General features: G+C 33.3%; 3 protein-coding genes across 3 annotated transcripts; 1 reads left to right on the top strand and 2 right to left on the bottom strand.

The window, feature by feature from the left end:
* Window positions 1-2,815: 2,815 nt before the first annotated feature.
* On the bottom strand, window positions 2,816-4,249 carry K444DRAFT_620247 (uncharacterized protein; the record flags this gene model as incomplete). Its single annotated transcript, XM_024881663.1, is given in 3 exon segments — window positions 2,816-3,546; window positions 3,594-4,219; window positions 4,230-4,249. Coding segments are annotated over 3 exon segments (1,335 nt in total), but the record flags the coding sequence as incomplete, so codon positions are not given.
* Window positions 4,250-4,650: 401 nt separating this feature from the next.
* K444DRAFT_224304 (uncharacterized protein) lies at window positions 4,651-5,549 on the top strand. Its single transcript, XM_024871179.1, has one exon. The coding sequence runs from the start codon at window positions 4,735-4,737 to the stop codon at window positions 5,485-5,487; it is 753 nt and encodes a 250-aa protein (XP_024727981.1). The 5' UTR covers window positions 4,651-4,734; the 3' UTR covers window positions 5,488-5,549.
* Window positions 5,550-20,334: 14,785 nt separating this feature from the next.
* K444DRAFT_620249 (uncharacterized protein) lies at window positions 20,335-21,026 on the bottom strand. The gene is made up of 3 exons (XM_024881664.1): window positions 20,789-21,026; window positions 20,522-20,730; window positions 20,335-20,457 (listed from the first exon to the last, which is right to left on the bottom strand). Exons 1-2 carry the CDS (start codon window positions 20,936-20,938, stop codon window positions 20,554-20,556), a joined length of 327 nt encoding a protein of 108 aa, XP_024727982.1. The 5' UTR covers window positions 20,939-21,026; the 3' UTR covers window positions 20,335-20,457; window positions 20,522-20,553.
* Window positions 21,027-26,167: the final 5,141 nt, after the last annotated feature.

Raw genomic sequence — 26,167 nt, forward strand, 5'->3', positions numbered from 1 at the left:
CCTTTAATATATTATAAGAGTTATAATATATATTATTTATTAAAATAAATAAAAATAAGTTAAGCTATTACTAGTAAATTATATTAAAAAAAATAGTAATAGGATAGTAAGAATTATTAAAATATATACTACTAATAGCTATAATTATAATATAAAACCTTATATTTTATTTTCTAAAATAATCTATTATATCTAATATTATTAAAGTAATATATTATATTATATCTTAAGGCTAATTAAAGCTCTATTCTAGAAAAATATTTATAATATATCCTTTTTAGCCTATATTTTAGAAAACCGCTTCTAGAATCGGCTTTTTAGTTTTTACCTATTTAATAATAAGTATATTTCATTAATAGCTTTAATCTATATTTACTACTACTAATATATACTTATTAAATTCCAAAAATATTATTTCAAATTCATTTCAATTAAAACTTATTATAAGTATTATATAATTCTCATTAATAAAGAAATAATTTTCTTATATAAATATCTCAATATATAATTTTATATTAATATCTCTTTTATTCTCTTTATTCTTTTCTCTTCTATATTAGATATAAATTCATTTATATCTGAAATTAGGAAAACTACTTATTATTATAAGTATTAGAAAAGAAATTCCTTTTTTCTTATAGTATTTCAAACTCCCGAAATATTCCCGAAAGAATAATTACTAACTTCCCTATTACTTAGGGAATTACTATAAACCTTCTTATACTTAGCTATATAAAGCTACCTTTATTTCTGGACCTATACTTACCTATAATATCTCTAATAATTCTCTTAAAGACCTTAATACCCCTTCCGGTTATAATAGAAATATAATATATATATATTTCAATTAATCTCTTTAGGTAATTTCGGATAGTCTTATATATAGCTATATAGTAATAAACTTAAAGGGAAGCTTTAAAGCAAGTTAGTATTATACTTATTATAAGTTAACCTTTATAAGCGGCCCAGTTAATAGTAAGAAAATAGTTATCTAAGCTATAAATATAAGTAAAAATCTGGGCGAAAATTAATTTAATCTTAGTATATATTTACCTTCTTTTATTTCTCTTATCCTTACTTATAAAATACCTCTTAATATTAAACCAGATTTCTAGTAAAAGAGTCGGGCTTAATAATAGCTATACTATTAAATAGGGAGCTCCAAGCTCAGATTAGAATACCTAATATAGTAATATCTTCTCTCGATCCGATTATAATAACTTCCCAAAGTCCTTATAAGCAGGCTACTATTAGTACTTTAATTAGTTTATAGGAGCTAATAATCCGAATATATTATTTATATAAATTAAATATCCAGCTACTATTATAGTAAATACTAGCTATATCCGAGCTATTAATAGAAATACTCTAGTAATACTATTAGTTAATAGAAGTTTGAAATATTTATCTATAGTTTAAAAAAGAAAAACCTTTTATTAATTATAAATATACTAGTTTAAGGGTTAGAGGCTTTAAAAAAAGATAAATAATATCCGTCCCTATATAGCAGAAAACTGGTATACCGGAAACAACTAATAAGATTATAAGAATTACGAATTTTTCGCTATAATATCCTTTTTAAACTAACTATAATAAAAAAAATATTATATTTAAAGTTAGTAATAGGCTCATTATACAAGTTCTATTTATATAGCAACTTGTAAATATTGAAATTTGTCTAATTTTCTAATATACTGGGTTATCTACTATATAAAGACAGATATTATATAACGTTATATAACGTCTATTCCTATATAGCGGAAAACCCTATATACCGGAACGATTTTATAGTTTAGGGATCTCAAATCTCTACTATATAAATATATAAAATTATAATTAGTTTGCTATTATTCTTTAGTTATTTCTCTAAAAGGGTTCGGTTTATAATAAGAAAATACTATAGTTATAGTTATATTATTAATTGTCCTATTAATGGTATTAAAAGCCCCTTTAGCTGTCTCTCCCTGCTTTATTATAACTATTGGCCTGTCTTTAAATTTCGAGACCGTAGTATAAAGCTTCTATTAAGAAAGAATATAGCTTTAAAGTTTAAAGATATAGAGCGGAAGGCAACTTTTATACCGGATTTATCCGGACAAAGTAGGAGGAGGTATATAGGTGCTTATATAATATCATATTTACTAGTTACGGTAAATTAATTGTATTATATTGTATATTATGCGAAACTCACGTGAAGTGTGGCGTTATTCTAGAAGTTTCCACAAGCAGCCACGTGGCTGCTTCTGCACGGAGCTGCCACTCTGTCGTTCCCCATCTCCATGTAAGGCACAGTAAATGCTTTATGAGCGACCGCGCCAGTGACGCCCTTGCAGAGGCCTTTTCTGCTGGGAGTATGGCGACTATCGAGTATCGGCACACAGGTTTCCAGGGCATGCTGACCTTTTTTTTGCCGATACCACCGAATCACAACTATAGCCATGTTCTGGCCTCCTTGATATATCACCCACTCTTGCGTCTGTTCAACCAAAGGAGCGTGTTTCTTACAAAGAGGAAAAACTAAGGAGGGAAAGCCAGAGCCCTGCTCTCCGACCAGCTATTTACACACGGACCGCCGCGCTACATAGCCACGGCAACACAGGTCACATAACCTAGTCCGATCCACGGTCTAAACCGTCACAATTTCAAGACTTTGAAAAGCTACATTAGATCGTGTTTCCGCGAGGGGATGAACAGCTTTGAGGGTTTCCGACTGCACCACTGGTGTAAGGAGTTCCTATATAATGCCTTGGATATAATGATAAGCGATTTTGGATGTGAGGCTGCTGCGCCTTAAGCAGGTAGCCTGGTGGCCCGGATGCTCTTATTCAGAATTCAAGAGAGCCATATTATATCTACATTATAGACGATTATCATCCAAAATCAACTTCCCCGTTCGTAATAAGCAAAGCTTCGCAGCTGCTACTGACTCTGCGCATAGAGAGAATGATTCCGGTGGCGTAGCTGTTATACCTGTTCCATTACAAACACATTCGATTTTCTTTTTCGGCGTATCTGGCCAGCCATAATGCATCCACTTCGAATACATCCATTGACATCGAATACAAGGAGCTCTAGGCTTAAGGGAAAAGCCGTCGAAGGCTATACAAACTATTTCTGACTCTTCTAAGAGGTTTGAGAATGGGGTGTCGGTGGTAGGTCTTCTTTTTGCCACTTCATTATATATTCGCTCGACTTGATCACTTTTCTCTGGCAATTTGGCTTGATCCAGGTGGTCCTTATTGAAAAATCTTCGTAAATCAAAGATCTGAGAGGATTCTCTATCACGGACGTCGTAAGCTTGTTTGCTGAATAGCTGGCATAAGGTATCAATGTCTTTTGCGAGGACTTGTCCGCAGCGATAACGAGTTATTTCTTTCCTCACTGTTTCCCAGAATGTGTACTTTTCACATGCAGGTTGGGTTGCTCCAGTAAGTACTAGGTTGGTCGCTAAATCAAAAATGACGACAATTGTTCGTGGTCTCCAAGCAGTAAAAACGCCATTGCTAAATGTATTCTTGTGATTATCAATCACAGAAGTAGCTCGGCCTAAATGTTGAGTCAGCCTGAAACAAGAAAATGAACGTGTTGACTACCATCGAGTTTTTGCATTTCATCCGTTATCCTTTTTTTAATGCCTTCCTGTAAACTCGTCTTGTCCTTTGCCCTCTTCTTCTTAGACGGCCCTACGTACTCATATCTTATCTGGGAGACCCGTTCCCGTATGATCAGTTCCCGTAATGTAGCTGTTGGAATAGTCTCGTTATCTTTGAGATCGCCGACATACTGGAATGTTCCACGCGCCCCTTCATAGAAAGATCTAAGACTAGTCGTAAGATCAATTTGGGCTTGTTTTAAAGCGAGTGCGACTTTCCCAAAGGAATTGATCTCGCCATGAGCAGGAAGATATGGGGTTTCTCGCTGCTTGAGACATTCATCCTTTAGATCTTTGAAGTCCCCTAGAAACTTCATCTTAAATTTCAGAAGCTTGACAATATCTTCCAGAACACCTCTATCCCAGTCGCTGTGGCTGATTGAGGATAAGAGGTTGACGTCTTCCTGAAAGAATTGAAGGATTTCATAAGATTCCATTGCCCACTGTGCACACCTGAATGTGCATTCTGCCGCTGTGTCTGCCCTAGTATCTGCTGCTGTGTCTGCTGTGTCCGCTGTGCCACCAGCCGCTGTGTCTGCCCTAGTATCTGCTGCTGTGTCCGCTGTGTCTGCTGTGTCCGCTGTGCCAGCCGCTGTGCTTGGTTCCTCCAAAATCACTTTAGATCTGTATATGGCTGAAATATGGTATTCCGACTGAGCAATGCGGTCGAATTTCTCGAAGAGTTGTCGGACAATGACCTGCTGCAGAGGAACTCGGATCCGACCCAGTACCTTCGTATACAGCTCATTAAGATGATCTTTGAACCCATTTTCAGCCATAGTGCAGACTGATGGTGCAAGGCGCAATACGAATGTGGTCCCAGTAAGATGGCTAGACGAGGGAATTGTTGAATTGTGAGCATTCGTGTCTCGTAACAAGGCTGAATCTTTCCATGCGCTTCCAGCGCACCGGCCACGTGGGACAGTCCCGCCAAGCCCTATGCAATCATTTCCAGAGTTCCGACAGCGTCTACCTCTTAACATACAAATTTGTGGCATCAGTTATCTTTTCACGCACCAACAGGAAATCTCGCGCCCTGGAGCCACTCTCCCCATCTATTAAAGACCGAAGTACTTCTGGCAATGGCTGCTCCGGCCGTAGAACAACAGGCTGATCGCAATTATACGTCACCAGACGACCCGCTTCCTTCCTCTCATGCTTCACCTTCTCCGAACCAGAAAAGTCCTTATGCCGCACTTTTCGACGATATTCCTTCTACTCCTCCTGATTGGGGCCTGCACTTGTTTGGTCTTTCTCAACCCAAACACCCTGGGCTTACAGACACCTCGACACTACCTGACTACGAGAGTTTACGGGATGACTACGAGAGGTTACGGGAAGAGTGGAATACTATATCTACCGATTTTGATGAGCGCATGAAATGGTTAGACGATTTGGAGGAACACCACGATCATATAAACGCACATAAATTCGTTACATGGATGCGAGAGAATCCAGAACCCCGCCTAATCCAGGCCAAAAGCGTTATAAATACAGTATTTGTACGTTTGCTTCGGAAAGTAGATTGGATACAGAACAACGAAGACTTAGGCACGGTGAATGAACGACTTTGGAGTCGACATATCTCGATCGAGCCAAACCTGTATGTAGGACGCTACAAAGACACTGTTCTGAAACTGCGACTCAACGGCCGAGCCTTGAATCCTCCAAAGGCAGATATTGCAACTTGTAAAAGTTACGGTATCACGTCTGTATATCAACGAAGCCTTTTAGCAATCCGTTATAAACCGCTAGGTGAGGAGGATCACAGTAAAAGGGTTTTTCTGTTTGTTACACTTGGTAAGCTGATCTATATGTGTTTACAGACTAAGTGAATATGCGACTGTAACTAACACTGATAGGGAATATATGTCTTAGCGATGCCAAAGATAGCGAATGGGATGATACAAACTTGCTCCTAATATTAGAAGTCCAGAGCTCAGGAAAGCGAGGTGAATTTTACGTGTTTTGCGATTCTGGCAACCACGATCGCGCGGCCGAGTCTGTAGGCGACCAAATGGACGAACCATTCCCACAACTTCTCGACGCAACGGAATTCACTCTCGCCAAAGTACTTCCAGCTAACGTCGACTTACAAGATCTAGACTTACAAGACCTAGACTCAGCCATCCCGACTTACATTAATCTAGTAGCGATGTCTAGATCGATACCGGAAATTGCGGAAATTGGAATCAAGGGAGACTGGTCCGCAAATAATTCTCCAATTCCATTATTTTTCTGAACAACGACTGTAAGGTACGGAAGTAATCCTTTATGAGCGACCGCGCCGGTAAAGCCCTTGCAGAGGCCTCCCTGCCGGGAGAGCCTCGAACGTACGATGCCAGATCAAAACGCAGTGGAGTCCCTCTGACTACCCTTTGAGGACATCGAGGTGGCACGAACAGCGCGTGCTGCGAAGGAGGTCATCAAGGGCCAGGGGAACGTGGTCGGAAGCGTAAGAGTGCTGCGCTAGAGGCAGATGAGCCAGAGCCAGAGCCAGAGCAAGAAGTGGCGCGTGCTGCGAACAAGGTCATCGAGGGCAGGGCAAAACGCGGTCGGAAGCGTAAGAGTGCTGCGCCAGAGGCAGATGAGCCAGAGCCAGAAGTGGCGCTGATAATCGATGCGCCAGTGCCATGGAGGGCACCCGTTGCGCGGATGTACTAACTACAGGTTGTGGAGAATCAGATTGCTATAGGAGGAACGGGAAAGTTATTGCTCTGTTCTTCTAGTTCGAATAGGTTTCTTAAGGCAGGCTCGCGCAGGGCTCGCAACTAGTGGCTGTACATTAGAGTTAGTCTTCGTCCTACTCGCGCGCAATGGAATAGAGGCAGTAATGAATCATCTTCTGCCATTTATCAGCGAGTAGCCTTCGCGCCCACTGAGGACGAGCATTCAGTCCCTCACCCTTCCCCATATCGGATACAGTCTGCGTTGTTTGCGGCGGATTGTCCTAAGGAGCGAGGCTACGTCCTCAGGGTGGCCATGAGTAAAATTGAAGCGTAGATCAGCGAGCTGGCTTTCGCGTTGGATGGGCCATGCATTGGTTGCTGGAGGTGTCAAAGGTAAATAGGATCTGCCTTTCTAGCGGTGTCCTATCCGCAGATGCAGGGATAGTAGATGTCGAAAGCTGAGAATCCCTTCTCATAAATTTTTTTCTTTTTTTCTTTTTTTCCTTTTAACGTGCTTTATTAGTTTTAAACTATGTAGCACAGCCTATACAGACCAGACGGCCAATATAAAGCAGGTCAGCTTTTTAAGAGGAGAAACTAGCAAAACTCCCCTCCTCTTCCATATCATATTCCTTCACATATCAATAGTCTTCCCTAGACAGGTATCCGGCTCCTTGCCTCAGAAAGAAACAAACAAATACCCCAGGTCCCTCTATCTCATGCGTATATCTTCGCGCAAAAGGCTTTCTAGACAGATAGTAGTAGCCTCAGGTCCTCCCATCCCAGGCCCCCTCTTGCGTATAAATAGTTGTACGTCCAGATATCAACTAGTATTCCCGGTAGTCTGTTCACGGCTTTCCCTTTCTTGTCTGATCGAAATCCTCCCTGGCCTTCTCATAAACCACAACCATAACCCGCCTTTTTCCCCTTTATATTTTCTCCCGGCCCTTTCCTCTAGTCGTGGGTATGTATTTGAACGAGGTACGATATACAAGAGGAGGTCGAAAGTAGAGGGTTGTGTGTCGTGAAAATTTTTTCTCGGATCTCGATCGCTGGTATCGCAATGGCGTCGTCGGGGTCTCGGCGTCGAAGGTCGTGATTCAGTCTTAGCCCAAGAGCATGAAAGCCCTTGGTTTCCAGCCTGCACTGCGAGGAAGTGCTGAATCGTCGCAGGCCTCCCTTCTCATTATTCATTGCTCGGTCGGTGATGAACTTCGTTGTTATATTGCATTATTGATGCGGGAACCCCGTTGGATTATCGCAGTCTCCCACGCTAACCTATAAAGCGTTATCACGTGGGACGAGCAACAGCCACAAGCTTGGCAAAATAATTACATAAGTGAAATTAAGTTACGTCGTAATTACCTAAGTATTATCCCTTCGTCTGTCGGAAACTGTCCAGCGCTAGCAGGGGGGGTGTGGCTGCACGCAAGCCTCCTGAAGCGTAACAAAGCGATGTGAGGCTTGCGTGCAGCCACACCCCCCCCCTGCTAGCGCTGGACAGTTTCCGACAGACGAAGGGATAGCAGGTGCGGGGTCGTTTCGCTCTAACCCAAAATCGTTAGTCGCTTCCACTCGAGGTACTGATCCGCGTGGCAACCTTACCTAAATTTACACGCCACAGCAGCCACAAGGCTGATAACGATTTCCTGTATAGTATGAGGTCTCAGAGCTCGGATAAGACTCCTATATAAGTATTCGGGATGGTATAAGCTCGGTGGTGGAGCTGCGGTAGAGGAAGTCTGTTATGCTATAAAAGGAGACTCTTTGCAAATCAGGCGTGAGGGCAATGATACGAATGTGATTTTCTAGTGGGAAGAATTCAGGGTATCCGGGAGTGGCTACGGAATATAACTTATAAGAAATTATAGGAGATACTGAAGTATGTACAGATTTTAAGATGCTTGAAATCAAAGTACCTATTATTTTTTCCGGTATATAGGGTTTTCTGCTATACAGGAATGGATATTATATATTTAGTTTTATAATAATAGATAAAGGCAATTCAAATCCAGATTACTAACTTAACTTAGAATATTCTTCCCCCTTGAGAAGGGGGAGGGTAAATATCAGGCAGGGAGTCAAATTCACTTACGTAATATAGGAAAAACCTAAATAATATACAGCTATGCAAATCGTAAGGAAAGACTAACCAGGCCAGCCGTTAAAATTATAATTTGTAAGTTAGGGCTAATACTAACGTCTATCTTTAGTAGGGCAAGTATATATTAAAAACTGGAAATTAGTAATTAGAAACTGGAACTGGAATTTGAGATTAGTCTCTTGCCTATACTTTCTACTATAGATATTACTAGTAGTTAATAGGTATAAATAGTAGTAATATATTCTCCTGTAATATCTATTAATTAATTATTACCAAAGTCTATAGCTAATCCAAATATATTCAAGATACTATAGAAAGCTATAAAGAAAAATGATTCTTAATCTTAATAAACCAGCTTTCTAATCCCAGAACAGATATATTACTACATATTTCTCTTACCTAAAAAGTACCGATTCAAGTATACTACTTAGTCCCTCTGCCTAGCTTCAAGCTTATTTACTAGAACCAGGTATAATAGTTACTATTCTGCTAATATAGTCTTTAGGATCTTACTAAATAGTTAATTACTTATAGTTTGCCTTTTGGATAATATATTATTTCTATTATATAAATATACTTCTATATAATCTATTTTATAAAACATAATATAAAATACTGCCTGTTATAAAGTTTCTCTTTTATATACTTAAATAAATACTATTTTATTTCTTTTATAATCCTAAAATAGTACTGAGAGGCTATTAATATAGAGAAGCCTTAATAAATATCCTTATCTTAATAAATACCTATCCTAAACCCAACTTCTAGGTAATATTATTCTTTTCTTCTATATTTAAATCCACTAATAAAATAGGCTAAAGAGGCTATATAATACAGGTATAATAAACGGAAAATATAACTCTTATACTGCCTTTCTAGTATTATTTACTAATTTATTTCTGGATATTAATAGAAGTTTATAGAATATAGGTAATACTAATAGAAGAGATATATTAGTATAGGTAGCCAAGCTAGTTACTGAGTTCTTATTATTTTCTCCTAATAAGACTTTATATTAGATATTCTACTATTTATAATAGTTAGGAAGCCTAAGCTATAGGGTCTTATTACTCTTTATCTACTACCGGATTAGCTATATTTTAATATATATAATAATATCTAGTAACCTATAATTTACTCGAATAATAGTAGCTATATTAGTAAGTCTACTAACTTAAATATATAATATTCTCCTAAGTTAGGATTATAAAAAGTAATAGTAACCTAATAATTATAGAACTCTATTATTTTATAGGCTTTATAAAAAAGCCCCTCTTTTCTTCTCTATTACTATATATTTCTTTCCTTTACTATTTTCTTACTTTTTATCTTAAATTATTACCTTATTTATAGCTATTCTATTTAATATAGAGAATTTATAATTATTATAGCTAGAAATAAAAATTACTATCTGAGATACTTTTATAAAATAGATATATTACTTATATAATATAAATAAGAAAAGAATAGGAAATATAATATTTCCAAGCTTATAATATAATTTTAGAAGTACTAGAGAAGAGCTATAAAAAGTAATATAATATCTTACTACTATATTACTATCTATTAGTAAAATCCCGGTAATAGTAGTCAGAATTAAAGCAGCCAGTTTTTGTACTATACTTTTATATCCTTTTCTAGGGGAGCTATATTAACTATTATATCTTTTTTCTAAGAAGCCATTTCTTGTATTATATCTTTAGATTCTCTTCCGGAAAGCTATATCTACTACTATACCTCTTTTATTAAGTAATTAGTTCTTATTTTATACTTTTATATTCTTTTCTAGAGAACTATATCTACTACTATATCTTTTTTCCAAGAAGTTATTTCTTATATTATATTTTTTATACTCTTCTAAACTACTAATTCTACTACTATACCTCTTTTATTAAGTAGCTAATTCTTGTACTATATCTTTATATCCTTTTCCGGGAAGCTATATCTACTATTATATCTTTTTCTAAAAAGCCAGTTTCTATATTATACTTTTATATCTTCTTCTAAGAAAGCTATATCTGCTATTATATCCAAATAAAAACAATAAGTTAGAATATTCGGAACTAAAGCCAATTTCGGACTTTATTATATTTAATATCTCGGTTTATATAAAGTGGAATTTGTAGTTAATTATCTAATACTTTAAAGTAAAGAAAAAATTCTTAAAAATTTAAAATAATATATAATTATAAAATAAATAATATAATAATTCTTATTAGAAGACTATAACTTCTTCGAACTTTCTATTTAAATAAGAGCTCCGGAAATGAGAACTACCTCAAAATAGTACTAAATATAATAATATTACCTAAATTACTAAAGTATATAATATAAATTAATAGTCTAGAACTAGCTATCCGGATTTATATAATAACCTTATAGCTAATTATAGATATAGACTTTATAAATAGCTTTTAAGAGAATAATTCTATATTTAGCCTAATAGAAGTTATAATAGCTTTATACTTATTACTATTCTATATAAATAGTACTTTACAAATATTAATACTCTTTATTAGAAGAACTAAGAATATATATATAGATAATAGAATATATTTAGTAGGCTAGCCAAATATATTAGTCCGGTAAATATAACTATAATATAGAGTATCTAATAGCTACTACTATAAATATTATATTTTTATAAATAGTATCTTTCCGGAATCCTAGTAATATAAATTATTATACTAATTATATTTAGCTCTTTTATTAATCCCATCTAACTCAAGCTTATTCTATAGTTTTAGAGAACCCAACTATAGAATATAAGGCTATATATAATAAAGCAAATTATAGAAAGGTTGAGACTAGAGTATATTATAGCCTAATATAGCCGAAAATTTAGATAGTAAAATTTATAGTAAAGAGTAGTAATTATATAAGTAGAAGCTAGAATTATAGCTATAAGCTAATATAGCTTCTAAAGCTTTAATTTATAATAAAATCTATAATAGATAGAAGAAATAATTAATTCCTATATTAAAATTATAATACTTAAGTAATTAAGATAATTACTTAGTACTACTATTACTAAACTATAATTTAATATAATATAAAAGAAAGCTGAGAGAAGAAAGCAAATAATAATATTCTAGAAGAATACTAAAAATATAATAATATTACCTAGTTAAGTATTTATATACTAATAGTAGACTTTATTATATATAGGAAATAAAAGAGTTCCGAAAATAATTATACTAAGAAAATAAATATAAATATTTATAGTTTTGTTATAGATATAATCTAGGCTCTTTAGGAACTGGCAGAAAGATTCAGATATAGGATAATAACTAGCTAGTATAAACTTATTATTTTACTACTAGATAGGTAATTTATATTATAGTAATAGTCGAATACTATTAATTCGAACCTTCCTGTTTCTAGGCTTCCCTAATAGTCTATTGCTTTCTATAATTAGTATATTATACTTATATAACTATATAATTAATTTAGATAGTATACCCTTTCTATCTAAATATATAAGAAGAGCTCAAAAGTTAAAGAGAGGAACTATTATTAAAGTAAGAGACCGGGATCGGATGAGTACTAAAAATCGATATTATTATTATAGTATTAAGAGAGAGAGTTATATCAAATTCTGATCTTAATTAAGCCAGAATTAGAGCCTTAGCTAAAATCAAGCCGGAAATAGATATAGTATAATTTACAGGAATTTCCCAGGCTATTAACTTTATGAGCCTACTAATAGTAGTCTATATATATAGGGCATTTTCCGGGCATTTTCAGACTCTATAAATTCGCTTATAGACCTTAGAAAACTAATGTTTCCTTAAATACTTAAAAGTTATAAGATAATAAATAATAGTTATGACTTAATATTTAGAGTTAGAGAACTAAAGTAACCTAAGTATAATTTAATTAATTAATTTTTAAAGATTTACACGTTTTAAAATTGTATTTATTAGTAAAATGCCCTAAGTATATAGACTACTATTATTAGGCTCGTTAAGGTCTCTACTTATATTAATCTATATATTTAGACCTATAAAGGAATATTATACTAGGTTTATTAATAATAAGTTTTTAAGTATATCTAGTAAAGAGCTAGTAGTAATTCAAATTTACTTCTATTTCTATTTATATAGCTCTTCTGCCTTTTAAGGCTATTAATATATAGCTATAATTAAGACAAATCCTAACTAATAGAGCCTCTCTAGTAACCAGATTACTAAACTAATTCAAGAAATAGGCTATATATCTGAGAAATAAGTAAATATCTTTCCTTAAGAAATTTGAATAATAAAGCTCCTAATATAAAGAATTTCTGCTACTTATTTATAACAAAATACAAGCTAGTATAAGCTTATATACTAGTATGAGAATTATAGGTAATATAAGAATTATAGATAATATAAAAGCTAATACTAGTATTTTAATAACAGGAAACATTTCTATTAAATAATTCTTAATTAAAAAGCAGTTCGGATTTTAGTTTTATTAATAATATAAATAACTTGCTTATTCTATTATAGTATTTAAATATATTACTTTAAGACTATTCTATTACTAATTTCTATTCCTATATATACTATTCTAACTTTTAATTATTATTCCGAGCCTCTTAAATAATAATTTCTAAGTAATTTACCTTCCTTTTAACCTAGTATCTTATATCTGATTCTATAGCTATTTGGTTTCTCTATTTATTTAATTTATAGGTAAGTCTTACTTCTCTTTCTTATAACTCGTTAATCTTTATAGTAAAGCTTACTTTGGTTTTAGGAGAATACAAATACTATATTTTAGTTAGTTTAAATCTATAATTGAAATATTAATAGTAAATACCTTATTTTAAATAGTCCCTGTTTATAATTTATATATTAAATTCTTTTTAACTACTATAAATAATATACTAATTCCCTTATATAATTCTATAAGACTTTTATTTAAGTAATTACTTATATTCTTTAAGAAGAGATACTCTTTCTCTTCTATTTTCTCTCAAATATATAGGTTATTAAGATTTAGTTTAAATTATATTTAGGAAGAATCTACTAGTATTTCTAGTCTGCTTTCTTGAATTTAATTAGTAAAAGTAATAACTAAATATAGTATTATATCTTATAAATATAGGCTAATAATTTCTTTTAGTATTTTCTATTTTATTCTATATATTTCAAGTTATTTAATTAAACTATAGCTATTTAATACTTTTTTATTAAATAGTAACGAATTTTATTCTAAATCCTCCTATTTCTATATAAGAGCTAGAAGATAAAATTCTACTAATAGTAGTAAATAGGCTATAATATATATAACCTAGTAATTTAAATATATATAATATAACCTATCTATAATACTAGATCGGAAAGAAAAATACTAGTTTTAGCTAAAATACCTTCCTATATAGGTTACTATATTTAGTACTTCTCTATTTTAAAGTTATTCTTTAGTACCTAAGATACTAAAGAGCTTGAAATATCTTTACCCAAATAACTAGTATAAGATAGATTAAACTAAAAGGGATTTTTATTATTTAGAAATAGCTAGTTAAAATCCGAAATAAGATAAAATGAAATAATATAGACTAATAACTTCTATAAAATAACTCTACTAACTATATAACCTCTCTTATTATTAAAACTTTCCCTAATTTAGGTTTCCGAAAACTAAAGTAGTTAATAATATTCTTTAATTATCTTTAAGCTATTAAATAACTTAAAGCAGATCCATTTATTATCTTTAGGTCTATAGCTAGCCTAGTATACCTTATACTTATACTCCTTATTTCTGTTTAAATAGAAGACTTTATAGTCTACTATTTACTCTATCTTATATAATTCTTTATTATTTAGAGAACCTGAATTAGAGTAATTTAATTATTTATAAAACTCTTTTCTAGTAATAGATATAATTATATTAAGTTCTTAATCTAATATTAAAGACGAGTTTTCAGAAATAAATAAAGCTATTATAGATATACTTATTATAGAATTATTATTTATATACAAATTTTCTAATATCTAGCTCTCCTCTTTATACTAAATCTAAAGAATTAGATTAGTAATATTAGATATAAAAGTCTTTATAGTCTTATTAATAAACTTGTTCTAAGAATTATTATCCGAATAATATTACCTTTTGGCCTTATATAAATCTTACTCCGGCCTATAATAACGTTTTATAAGATTAATCTCTACCCGATTAATATAGTAGATATCCTAGCTATAATACTAGAAATCCTTAATAGAATCGAAATATAGGATATATTAAAGGTCGGGATATAAAACCGGTTTATTATATTGCTCTTATATATCTGATTTTTTTTGCTCGGTCTCTTAGTATAGGCTTATATATTCTTACTAGTTCTACTTAATTAGAAGCTACTAGAACCTCTTTTTGGACAGAAGCTCGAAATCAAATAGATAAAAGAGGTATTACCTAGTAGTAGTAATTATTTTTCGGAAAACAAATAGGTTTAATTAAATAGAAAGTAACTTATAATAACTAAGATAATATTAATAGTATTTGTACTATTAAGCTTTACTAGTAATTCATTAATTATATTAGAAGTAAAGCTCTATAAAGCTATACCTATTAAAGAAATAAGACTTATAGTATATATAAATATAATACTACCTAGTAAAGAGATTAATACTAGAGAGGTAAAAAAGATATAATTAGCTTGGGCTTCTTAAATAAGGTTAATACTAGAAAATAGAGAAATATAAACTTAATTATTATCCGAATATAAGATAATATAGAATAGTAGCTATTTACCGGATATAGGCTCGGATAGTATACTATTTAAGGGTTCTTTTAGTATAATATAATTATATTATAGAATATAATCCGGCCCTATAGAGAACAGAAAGAGATATATTAAAAAAGTAAAGAGGCTAGATAATTATATAAAAAGTCTAGGTAATAGATATAGTTAAAAAAGTTTGAATAGAAATCTACTAAAGGCTCTAGCTTAGCTCTCTTAAAGGCGATTTTATATAGTTAGATAGCCTGCTATTAACTTAGTTTATTAGATATAAGTTTATATCTTACTAAATAGAATTACTATTAGTAATTACAAATCTCTTATCTTTTATTATCTCCTAAAGTCCCAAATACTTATAGCCGGTTTTCTAGGGCTACAAGTTCCTTACTAATTTGGATAAAGTCTAGGTAATATAAAAGGTTATCTTCTATCTTTATAAATAAAAAGTATAATTACTATAGATTATACTAGAGAGAGAAGCTATAGAAAGTATTAATATAAATAGTATAATATTTCCCGCCAAATATATTTAATTAACTATTAATTATACTTATATTATCTATATATAAATAAAAAAAGATATTAGGATTAGTATAGCTATTGAATTTTATTCTCTCTATTATTAAATAGCTATTAGCTTTACTATTATTAGTATTTCTCTAGTTAATATATTATTAAAGAGTCTTTACTATCTATACTAATAAGAGCCTCTTACTACTTTATATAAAATATAATATTTGTATTTATTCTAGTATAATAACCTATATCTACTATCCGCTTACTATATAAGCCTGCTATTTGGATCTTTTCTATAGAGCCTTTAGTAGATATAACTTGGAAGAATAGTATCTAGTTTAGTTCCTTTTTAATCCAAAGTTTAAATAGAATTCTATCTAGAAGTACTAGGATCTCAAAAATATCTTTAATAGTTTAATAGTTCTAGAAAGCCTTATCTACTATAGTAATAGCTATAACAGGTATAATCGGATTCGTATATAAAAGTTCTATATTCTTATAAAGGATATACTTTAGCCTATAATTATATAAAATAATTAATATAATAGTTCTATTAATATATAAAGGCTAGAAGAAACAATTACCTTTTATATGGAATATATATTATATCTTTTATATCCCTTATAATATAAATAGTAAGCTTTACTATTTCTTTCTTATTCTTAAAAACTATAAATATAATATTCTATTTAAAATAAATATAATACTTCTAATTAGTAGCTCTAGAGATACTAGAAATACTTACCTTATATAGTAATCTGCAGCTATTATTATATTATATTCCGGACTCGAAATATTCTCCTATTCTTAATAATATATAAATAAAGTTCAAGGATACTATATAATTATAAATAAGGATTTATAGGTATATATATTAATACTAGTCTTTCTACTAAAGATACTTAATTAGAATAATTAAATAGGCCAGTATTATAAAATATCGAGGCTATTAGTCTTTAGAAAGTCCTAATAACTTTCTTAGTAGTCCTTATATATACTAGAAATAGATAGTTAGACCTTATATAAATAGGAAACGCAAGTAATCTATAATAATTCAAGACTTATATAATATATAGACTCTAATACTATAGATAAGACTGGTATATCCTACCGGACTAAACCTATACTAAGGTCTGCCTATAATTAAAGAATATAGTATATAGATATTCCCTTTCTCTTATTTCGAATAGCTTATCTAATATCTTCTATAAAGTACTTTATATCTATTATAGCTTTTTCGATTTCTATAGTATTTCCGGTTTCGGCTATAAGGGTTATATTTTTATTTCTTATCTTATATCTATTTAGCTAGTATAGGTATAATTAGTAAAGAATTTTACCCTCTACCGGTATAGTAACTTTATACAGAAACTCACTTATTCCAGAAATCTAATATATAGTTATAGTTATTACTAGTATCTTATTCTAGTTCTTTTCGGATAATATTACTATTAATACCAGATTCCGCTACTGGTTTAAGACTATTTGCTTCTATATTATCCCAAAATTTCTCTATACTCTGCTTTTTTCTCCCTATTTGGTTATTACAAAAATAGTATAAGAAGCAGGGAGTCAAGAAGAATAGTAAGATAAACAAGATAAATAAGATAAGGAAGAATAGAGAATATACCGGTAAAAGAGATAATAAAACTCGAGTATTGAGAGAAAAGAAGATATTGGAAGAATATAAGGCTTATATATAAATTACCAGAGAAAGACGAGCGAGAAGCATATTTTGTCAGGGCTGGTTTATAGAAAAGGTCTAAAATTGGATCCTGGGCTTTATATATAGTAATGTCTAGAATGGGCTCCCTGAGTAGCTTCGGCAAAAGTTGACTAAAAAGTGAGTACCCCTGGTTGAGAGCGAGCAGGAAAGAGAGGGAAAGAGTTGTAAGAGAGCCGAGGGTAAGCGACGAGAGAGTAAAGCGGCCACGATTAGTCAGCCATAAACCCCGCTGGATACTGAGTCTCTAATCTTAATATATATATATATATATATATAAGGAAGTTAGAGGGAGAATTAGAAGCTGAGGGCCTATTTTATAGATATCTGGGGCCAAAAATGACTCAAATAGAAGCCTGAATAATTCAGATTAAGCTATAAATCAAGCTATAAATTATATAGTTATTTGGTATAGTTCAGATAATACGGGCAAAATAATTGGCTAGGGCCCTAGAAATAGAGCTATAAAGCTGTGAATTATATAGTTATTTAGTATAGTTCAGACTATAGGGCTAAAGTAATTGGCTGGGGCCTTAGAAATAGTTATATGAAGCTGTGAATTATATAGTTGTTTAGTATAGTTCAGATAATGGAGTCAAAATAATTATGTATGGCCTTAGAAAAATGGCGAAAATGGTGAAAATCAGGCATTGACCCTTTTGGTCGCTATAGTCAACCAGACTGACGTGGCCACCCCACCCCAAAAAACCACCACTCCTCCTTTTATTGGCGATGTCTCAACAACTATATACCTAGAGGCTTCAAAAAGAAGGTTGATTATTATTCGTGAAAGCAACTTTCAAACAAGGCCAAATTAAAGTAATTAAGCTACTGTGAGAAGCTTTAAAGCGTGCTGATTAACTCTTTCTAATTAATGCGATGGAATTCAAGCATATACTGAGAGTGTTGGAAGTAAGGTCATATAGCCGTGGCTTTACTGACGTCCTTCTCTCCGGAGCCAGTCACGTGTAAACGAGTTCTAATTAGGCACCGAGGCATCGAGCTCCTTACCAGAGCTCCTGCCTCAACTAACTCAAATAAGAACCACTCAATCTTACGCAACCAGAATATCGCTATATTAACGCCGTGCCACGTATAGTGAGTATACTAATAGAAGGCATTACTAATTTAAAAAACATATTTATTAGTTTAGAAAGAAAGTTATTATTAGTTATATTTCGGACCTAAATAGTAGTGGTTTTTTATATTAACTTAGCTATATCTATAATATTACTAATTAATTACTAGTTACTTGCTTTAAGAAAATAGTTAATATTCAGTTATACTTAATTCTATTTATTATAAAAAGGAATATTAGGCTAGAGTACATATTATATTATATAATATAATAAATTTAATTAGCTTTATTAAGTATTTTTTACTTTATTAGAGTTTTTATATTAAAAAAATATATAAATATATAAATTTATTAAGATATTAAATCTATTGTTTATTAAGACTTATAATTTCAATTACTTAATTACTTCTTTAATATTTAAGCTATAATAAACTTATTTATAATTAAAGAATTAAATATTAAATATTTTATTTTATTATTAATTAGTCTTATTCTAATATTATAAGATATTTAGATTTTATTAAAAAGTAAATTCAAATAATATATAATATATTAGAATAATACTAATTAAAAGAGCTAGTTCTTTATTACTTTTAATTAATAAATAAATTAATAAACTAATTATCTATATTTTTTAATTATAAGAAATATATTAATTATTTTATTTCGAATTTATTTAGAGTATTTTCATATATAAAATAATAAATGAGTATATTATTAGGTATATATTAGCTAAGAGAAACTATTTTAAATATATTAATTAGTTAAATTACTCTTTACTAAAGTTAGTAAATAAAAGCTATAATAATAAATATAAGAATATAATTTACTAAAAATAGAATATTTGAAATAGATATAAAATAAAGCTAAACCGGAATTATTTAAATAGAATAATACTAAAGATTAAGGTATTCTTTCTATTTTATTCTATAATTTAGTATTTTTTAATATATAAGATTCTTTAAACTTTAAGCCTTTAATTATTATATTAATTCTACTATTATAAATATATTAAAAATTCGCCCTTTAAAAATGTTTTTCTAATTATAAGAAAAGCCTATATTTATTTTAAGAAAAAGAACTAGTTAATTATTAATTTAAAGTATTATTATAAATATATTATATTTTTAATAAAAAGCTATTTTATTCTTTATTTATATCTTGTTTTTATATAAGATATTATTACCTTATCTAAATTGAAATATATCTCATAATAAATAAAAGAGTATAGTATTTTATTAATTAAATAGCAAGTATATTCGCCGGACCTAAATCTAATAGAAATAGAATAGAATTTAATAAAATAATAAATAGAGAATAATTATAGAGTTGAAACTAATAATTCTAATTACTTGGTGCTTTATTTAAGGCTAAAGTCGATTATATAGGCGGTATTAGATATTATTATAGAGTAGTATTTAGATAGCTTAATAGTTTCTATATAGAATAGAGTAAGGCTATAGTTAATACTAAAGGTTATAACGGCGGGATCGAGGCAATGGCCAGGGCTCAAAGATCCAAGAATCTCATGTATTGAAAATACTAAGCTAAAGAGAAGAAAGAGAGGGAGAGAAGGAGAGGGAGAGAAGGAAAGGGGATAAAAGAAGGGAAGCACTAGCTAAAACCACTGAAACGCCGGCTAGCTAGGTGAAACCAGTCATGTGACAGCCACCCCCATATGGCCCCCAGCCAGCGCCGTCACAAAGGTGGTCGTACACGGCACTAGAAATATAAGCCATTACGAGCCTGATCGCATAAGTCTGTGCTTTTAGCGATGTTTCCAGGCCTTGCGAAACCAAAGTCGATGACTTTGCCTTGTATTTATTTAAGAACTACTAACCCTATTTTCTTTAAACTCGAGCGCATAAGATAAAAGAAGTTAAATCGGGTTTAGAAACCTTATCCTAAGCAATTATGAAAAAAGTCGGAATTGTCAAAGTTCTCTTCAGTGAACAATCGTTAGCGAAATGCCCTAAAAGCACAGACTTATGCGATCAGGCTCGTTAGCTAATCAATTTGAGACGGCGATGGCGACCTAAAATGACTTACCTATGCACTACCAGTACACCAATATGTGTGTCCTAGGCCACCTCCAAGTCATTCTCGTGTACTACCGCTCCGCCTCTCGCAGACTCTCCGTTCTCGAAACACAGCGTGTACCGCGCAACCGAAGGCACTGATTCAACCAAGTACGGCCCATCCCGTCTGCCGCCGCTCAATATAACACGCACACTGTCACCAGGACGAAATTTGCTCGTCTCCGTGACCGTCAAGTCAGGTCTTCGGTGATAGTGCGAAGAGGCGGGTTATACTTACCTGGACGTACACTTTTACCCCCGGACGGTCGCCACCGGAGCCGGAGACGATAGTTTGTGACTGCGCACTTTGATCACTTTGCGATGGTGTGGCCTCTTTTTCTCTCGAGAGCCCATCCCGGCTGCTCAACTCTTGATCTGCTTCGCTCATTGCTTCGAAAAATTATACTGTTCGGAGAAAGAGGCAGGGTTGACCGGCGCCTAGAGCAGATACCTATTGGGAGAAAGAGAGCAGTCCACGTTTAAACAACGATTGCGTGGTGAAAATTCTGCAAATCCACCAAAAAAAAGCAATTTTCACTAACAAAAAAAAAGCAACTTCGATGCCTCATTCTCCCACCAATAGCCCGAATGGGGTTAAAATTAAGCGTGGGATGACAAAGAGATACTATAGAATAAATTTGTCTCTTCGGATTTTTTTCTTCTCTTCAGGGTTGTTTTCGGTATGCTGTTTTTAATATTTTGCTATAAAACGCACTCCGTTAGTATATATGATCAATTGCATGCAATAACGCGCGCATCACCACGTGACCAGCTTAGCTAGCCCGGGGTTATTGAACTAGCTAAATAAAGAAGCTAGGATCACGTGCTTGCAATATAAATCAAGTAAAACGTACAGATTTAACTACTATTCTACAGTAATAAGTAGCCTATATATATAGCCCTGAACTCCCTAAGTTACATGCACTAAACCCCTAAACCAGAGAGCCTTATATTGAACCATTCAACCTCAGCTGAACCGATTTAGCCTCACAGGGCATAATATACTCAGTAATAAGCCTATGGCTTAAGCCCCATTAGTGCACAGCCCCTAAGGCTCCGTTCCAGTGCATTTAGCCCCAGGGCGTTCAGCCCATGGCTTACTAAGCCTATTAGGGGCCTCAGGCCCCTAATTTCAATAATCATCTACCCCAGGCTCAAATTGCGGCCTCACAAGTGTCACAACCAATGGACCCCCACCCCATCGACTCTTGCTTCATTGACTTGGAATACATCGACTCTCCCCCTGCTGACTCTTACTCCATTGACTCCCACTCCGCTGGCTTTCATTCCCTCGACGCTCTTTCTGCCGATCCTCAATCCATAAATTATCATCGGAGTTGAGCCGTCAAGTTTCGGCGGTTGATTCAGCTTATAGTAGGCCAAATAATGAGAGTAGACATAGATTTAGGTAAGCAGATAGTGAGAAAGTTTAAGCAATTTACGAAGAATCATATTATTATGATGCAATGACATCTAATTGGATAGGACGCCGCTTACAAATGCTAGGGCCGGTTGCCGCCAGTATCAACTTCCGGAACAGCAAGTGTCCTGGAAGCTAGCATAACTGACTCAGTAATGAGCTCCCCGACCGTCAACAACCCGGGACAGCATCACGAGTGTTTGGTTACTGTAGGTTCACTTTTGTTTAATGCAGCGCTTCAACTTGGTCGATATAAAACATCAGCTGACATGATCACTGTCACCCCAGTTGGCCTGCCAAAGGTACTTCCAGCCGACAAGCATAGAATTTTGAGCCTAACGCAAGTATTTAGGACTATATTCACACTTTCTGTTACATGCACACGATGTGGACAATTATTAATTGAAAGTCTATCAACTGCGGGAGAGATGAAACTCACTATATCCTTTGGCGATCCTCAAACACTGCTGGGCGCTAGTCCTCGTGAATTAATCACCGCATGCATGAGTTAATCCACCACTCTAAGAGCTCCACCGTCCAGTCTACACATTTCTTGAATAATCCCTGCTGATAGACTATTTTTTTAAGTGGTCTCCTAACGCGTAGGTACCACCAATCCATTCGCACTAGCGTGGTCACTGGCCTGGTCCGCCCTTTATCCGATGGAGGTGAGGTAACACACAACAGCGCCGACCCTTCTAGTGCTGCCCAATATCAACTTTGATTTTTTTTTTTTACCACTGACCTTGACATTATTGCCATGCGCAAGGGCATTTAGAAGAGTTCACTGGCCAACCGCCCAAATTACTCAACCGCCCAACCTAAAAATCTTAATATTTAATCAACGCCTTAATAAAATTATAATTCCTATTAAATACTAATACTTTATAGTATTCACAACCACCTAATGGCTGTATATTACTTTAAAACTATATAGTATTACTAAAATTATTTATTTAGTAGCATTTTTGGCATTTTCCCACTGATTTTTACCCTACTATCTCTATCCCTTACTAATTCCTATATAATTAATTATATATCTTATATAACGTTCTAAGTTCTTTAGTAATATATGGCTTAATATATAGCTTAATATAAGAGAGTATATTAGAAGGTTTTTTGTATTATTATAATAATATTTCTTATTAAATTTTCTTTAGAATAAGAATTAGTAACTTGCATTTAGTGAAGTAATAAGCCTAAATTTAAGTACCTAATTCTTGGGGCAAAGAAACACTTATACTATATAAATATTTAATTATAATTTAGGTACTATTCGATTTTTTAATTATAAAAGCTCGTATATTAATCGAATTTGCAATTATCTAATAAACCTTATACCTTCTTTTAATTAGCTAGCTACTTCTTGCCTTACTAATAAATGCTGTCTTGTCTTTATATCTTATATCTTTGGTTTTGCTTTATTAATTTGATCTCAAAGGGTTTTATATACAATTCTATACTCTCTCGTATATTTCCCAATAGATTTAGTCTTCTTGTAATCGAGATATTATTATGAGCCGTCTACAGTCGGTCCGATCCAAAAGCAACAAATAAAAATAAAAATTACCATAATACTAGTTGATATAAATCGTATTAATTAAAACGATACTATATACTCTAGGGATTAATTCTATACTCTCGAAATTATAATATCTTTATTATTAAGGGAGTTATAATATATGTAATTAAGCGAGCAAATATATTCGCGTTTTGTATAGTCATTTTTTTACTTTGTTGTCACGTGACTGCCCCCCTCCATTGACCGCTCTTCCACGATTATATTAATATCTCAACAACCACAAATACAATTAAGTGCCCCTCTTGAATACTTCCAATGGCTACCTCTGTAAACCTTCAGAAACGCAAGCGAGCTGATTCAACTCTTGATTCAATCACAGTTCTCACCATAGCTAAAGAAGCTGCAATCCAAGCGACTATTGACGAACGGCATGGGAAACCCTCTAATATAGAGGATAATTCTGATAATTCAGATATTAAACCAAGTAATAAAGAGCTTGAAGATTCGACCCTCTTTTGGGTTCAGCGGAAGCTTCTTATTAGTGGAAATAAGACGATTATTTTGGAGAAGCCTACAGTTACACAGCGAGATCAGAGACTTATAGAACAAACTAGTAAGTTTCTTACTTATTTACTTATTTTTATATTATAATATAAGTATACTAAGAATATTTCTAGCTTCCAGAGGCTCGTATTACTCCAAATTAATAAAGGAATCAGCAAAGCCATTGAGAACTCAACAAATGCATGCACATAACCAGAGGGCAAAAGATGCTCAAGCTATAGCGCAATCTAGTAGGCTTAAGACCCCTATAATTATACCATCTTTTAAACAAAAGAGGCTACAATTCGACATTATTAGGGGGCCAATTGATATCCCTAGGGATGTGCAATTAAGGGAAGAGCAAAGGCTTGAAGATGAAGACAATGGAGCGAACGAACTACTTCTGGATGCCCTTATTAGAGATGCTTGTGGATATGACGAAGCTCTAGACGTACGAATAACTTATCAGGAAGTCCTTGACGATGTGGATATAAAGCTAGCACGAACAAAAGACCCCTATACCTCCCGTATAATCGCTGACTTACACTTACTCCGGCAATATACCCAACAGCTTATAAAGCCAGGGCAATATCGGCTAGGAAGAATCGATGCATCTCTCTTAGTAGCCGCCAGTAATCATCGTTTTAACGATGGAAAGACGCTTGCTCGGCGAATCAGGGGGTTATTTAATTACTATCGACAGTGGCATGGTATTCCGCAAGAGGCTAGGGGTAGTAAAAGAAATGGAGCGTCTTATCTGGATAACGAGGACGTATTCTTAGCCTGTCGAACTTGGTTGATTAATCAAGAGCTTGGAACAATATCACCAAACGATTTCCTAAATGCCGTTAATCAGGAGATTTTACCTCGATTATTATCGATAATTAACAAGCCTATTGCTCGCAGTACAGCTTACTTATGGCTCCCTAGGCTCGGCTTTTATCGCCATGAGACTAAGAAAGGGCTTTATGTGGATGGACACGAACGACCTAATATAATTCAGTATCGTCAAGAGGTGTTTTTACCACTAATAAACGAGCTTTTATCATATACAGTTCAATACGAGGAGGATAAAGCTGGTGCGTGGCATACGATTCAACCTATACTCCCAATTGGGGGTCAGGTGCACGTAATATACTTCCACGACGAGAGCTGTTTCCATGGTTTCGATTATAAAAAGAGCCTCTGGCTAGCAGATAATCAGCAAAAAATGCCCGGAAAGAGTAAAGGGAGGCTAATTCACGATTCTGAGTTTGTGGGCCCTGAGGGGCGTATCAGGGTGCCAAATGATAAAGGCATCTTTATCCCAGACGACCCCAATTTGGATGCCCGTCAAATTATATATCCAGGCTCAAATGGAGACCCCTGGTGGGATACAAAACAGCTACTAGTTCAGATTACTAGGACGCTCGATATATTTGAACAGAAGCACCCAAACTGCATAGCTGTTCTAATATTTGATCAGTCTTCTGCACACGCTTCGCATGGCGAAGGTGCACTGAACGCCTTTAGTATGAATAAGGCACCAGGGGGGGGTTGAAAAGGGTAATATCAAGCCCTATGGGAGGGATACATATTTCCCACCGGAGTGTACGATTCCGGGGCTACAGGGCACCATTCAAGTCCTTTGGCAACTTAATCCGAATGGAGAAAGAGAGCCTAAGGGTGTGGAACAGATTCTCATTGAGCGAGGTTGCAATATCCCTGGCTTAAGATTTAAGTACCCAAAGGGTACTAGGTGTACTACACCCCTTGAATACCCTCCCGCTATCGAACAAACGTGCTGTTTAGCTCGTATTCTATCGAATCACCAAGACTTCTTTGAAGAGAAGTCTCAAGTTGAAGAGCTTATTACGGAGCGAGGGCATAAGGCTGTGTTTTTACCGAAGTTCCACTGCGAAATCAACCCAATTGAGATGTATTGGGGGTATAGCAAAACTCGATATCGTCAAGTAAAGAAGACTAGCTTCCCAGATGCCAAAGCTAAGGTAGTAGAGGCACTTGAAGCTTGTTCGATTGAGACTATACGGAGGTTCTGTAATCGTACGTTCCGCTGGATGGATGCGTATCGGAAGGGATTGAGTATTAAACAAGCTGCTTGGTATATAAAGAAGCAAAGACGCCATAGAACG

The sequence above is a fragment of the Hyaloscypha bicolor genome (genome assembly GCF_002865645.1).
Source record: "Hyaloscypha bicolor E unplaced genomic scaffold K444scaffold_182, whole genome shotgun sequence".
Lineage (NCBI taxonomy): Eukaryota > Fungi > Ascomycota > Leotiomycetes > Helotiales > Hyaloscyphaceae > Hyaloscypha > Hyaloscypha bicolor.

Bases quoted from the DNA above. Each gene is read 5' to 3' on its own strand.
- K444DRAFT_224304 (XM_024871179.1), top strand. From the start codon at position 4,735: ATGGCTGCTCCGGCCGTAGAACAACAGGCTGATCGCAATTATACGTCA.
- K444DRAFT_620249 (XM_024881664.1), bottom strand. From the start codon at position 20,938: ATGAGCGAAGCAGATCAAGAGTTGAGCAGCCGGGATGGGCTCTCGAGA. The intron at 20,731-20,788 runs GTAAGTATAACC...ACGGTCACGGAG, and splicing joins GGGTAAAAGTGTACGTCCAG to ACGAGCAAATTTCGTCCTGG.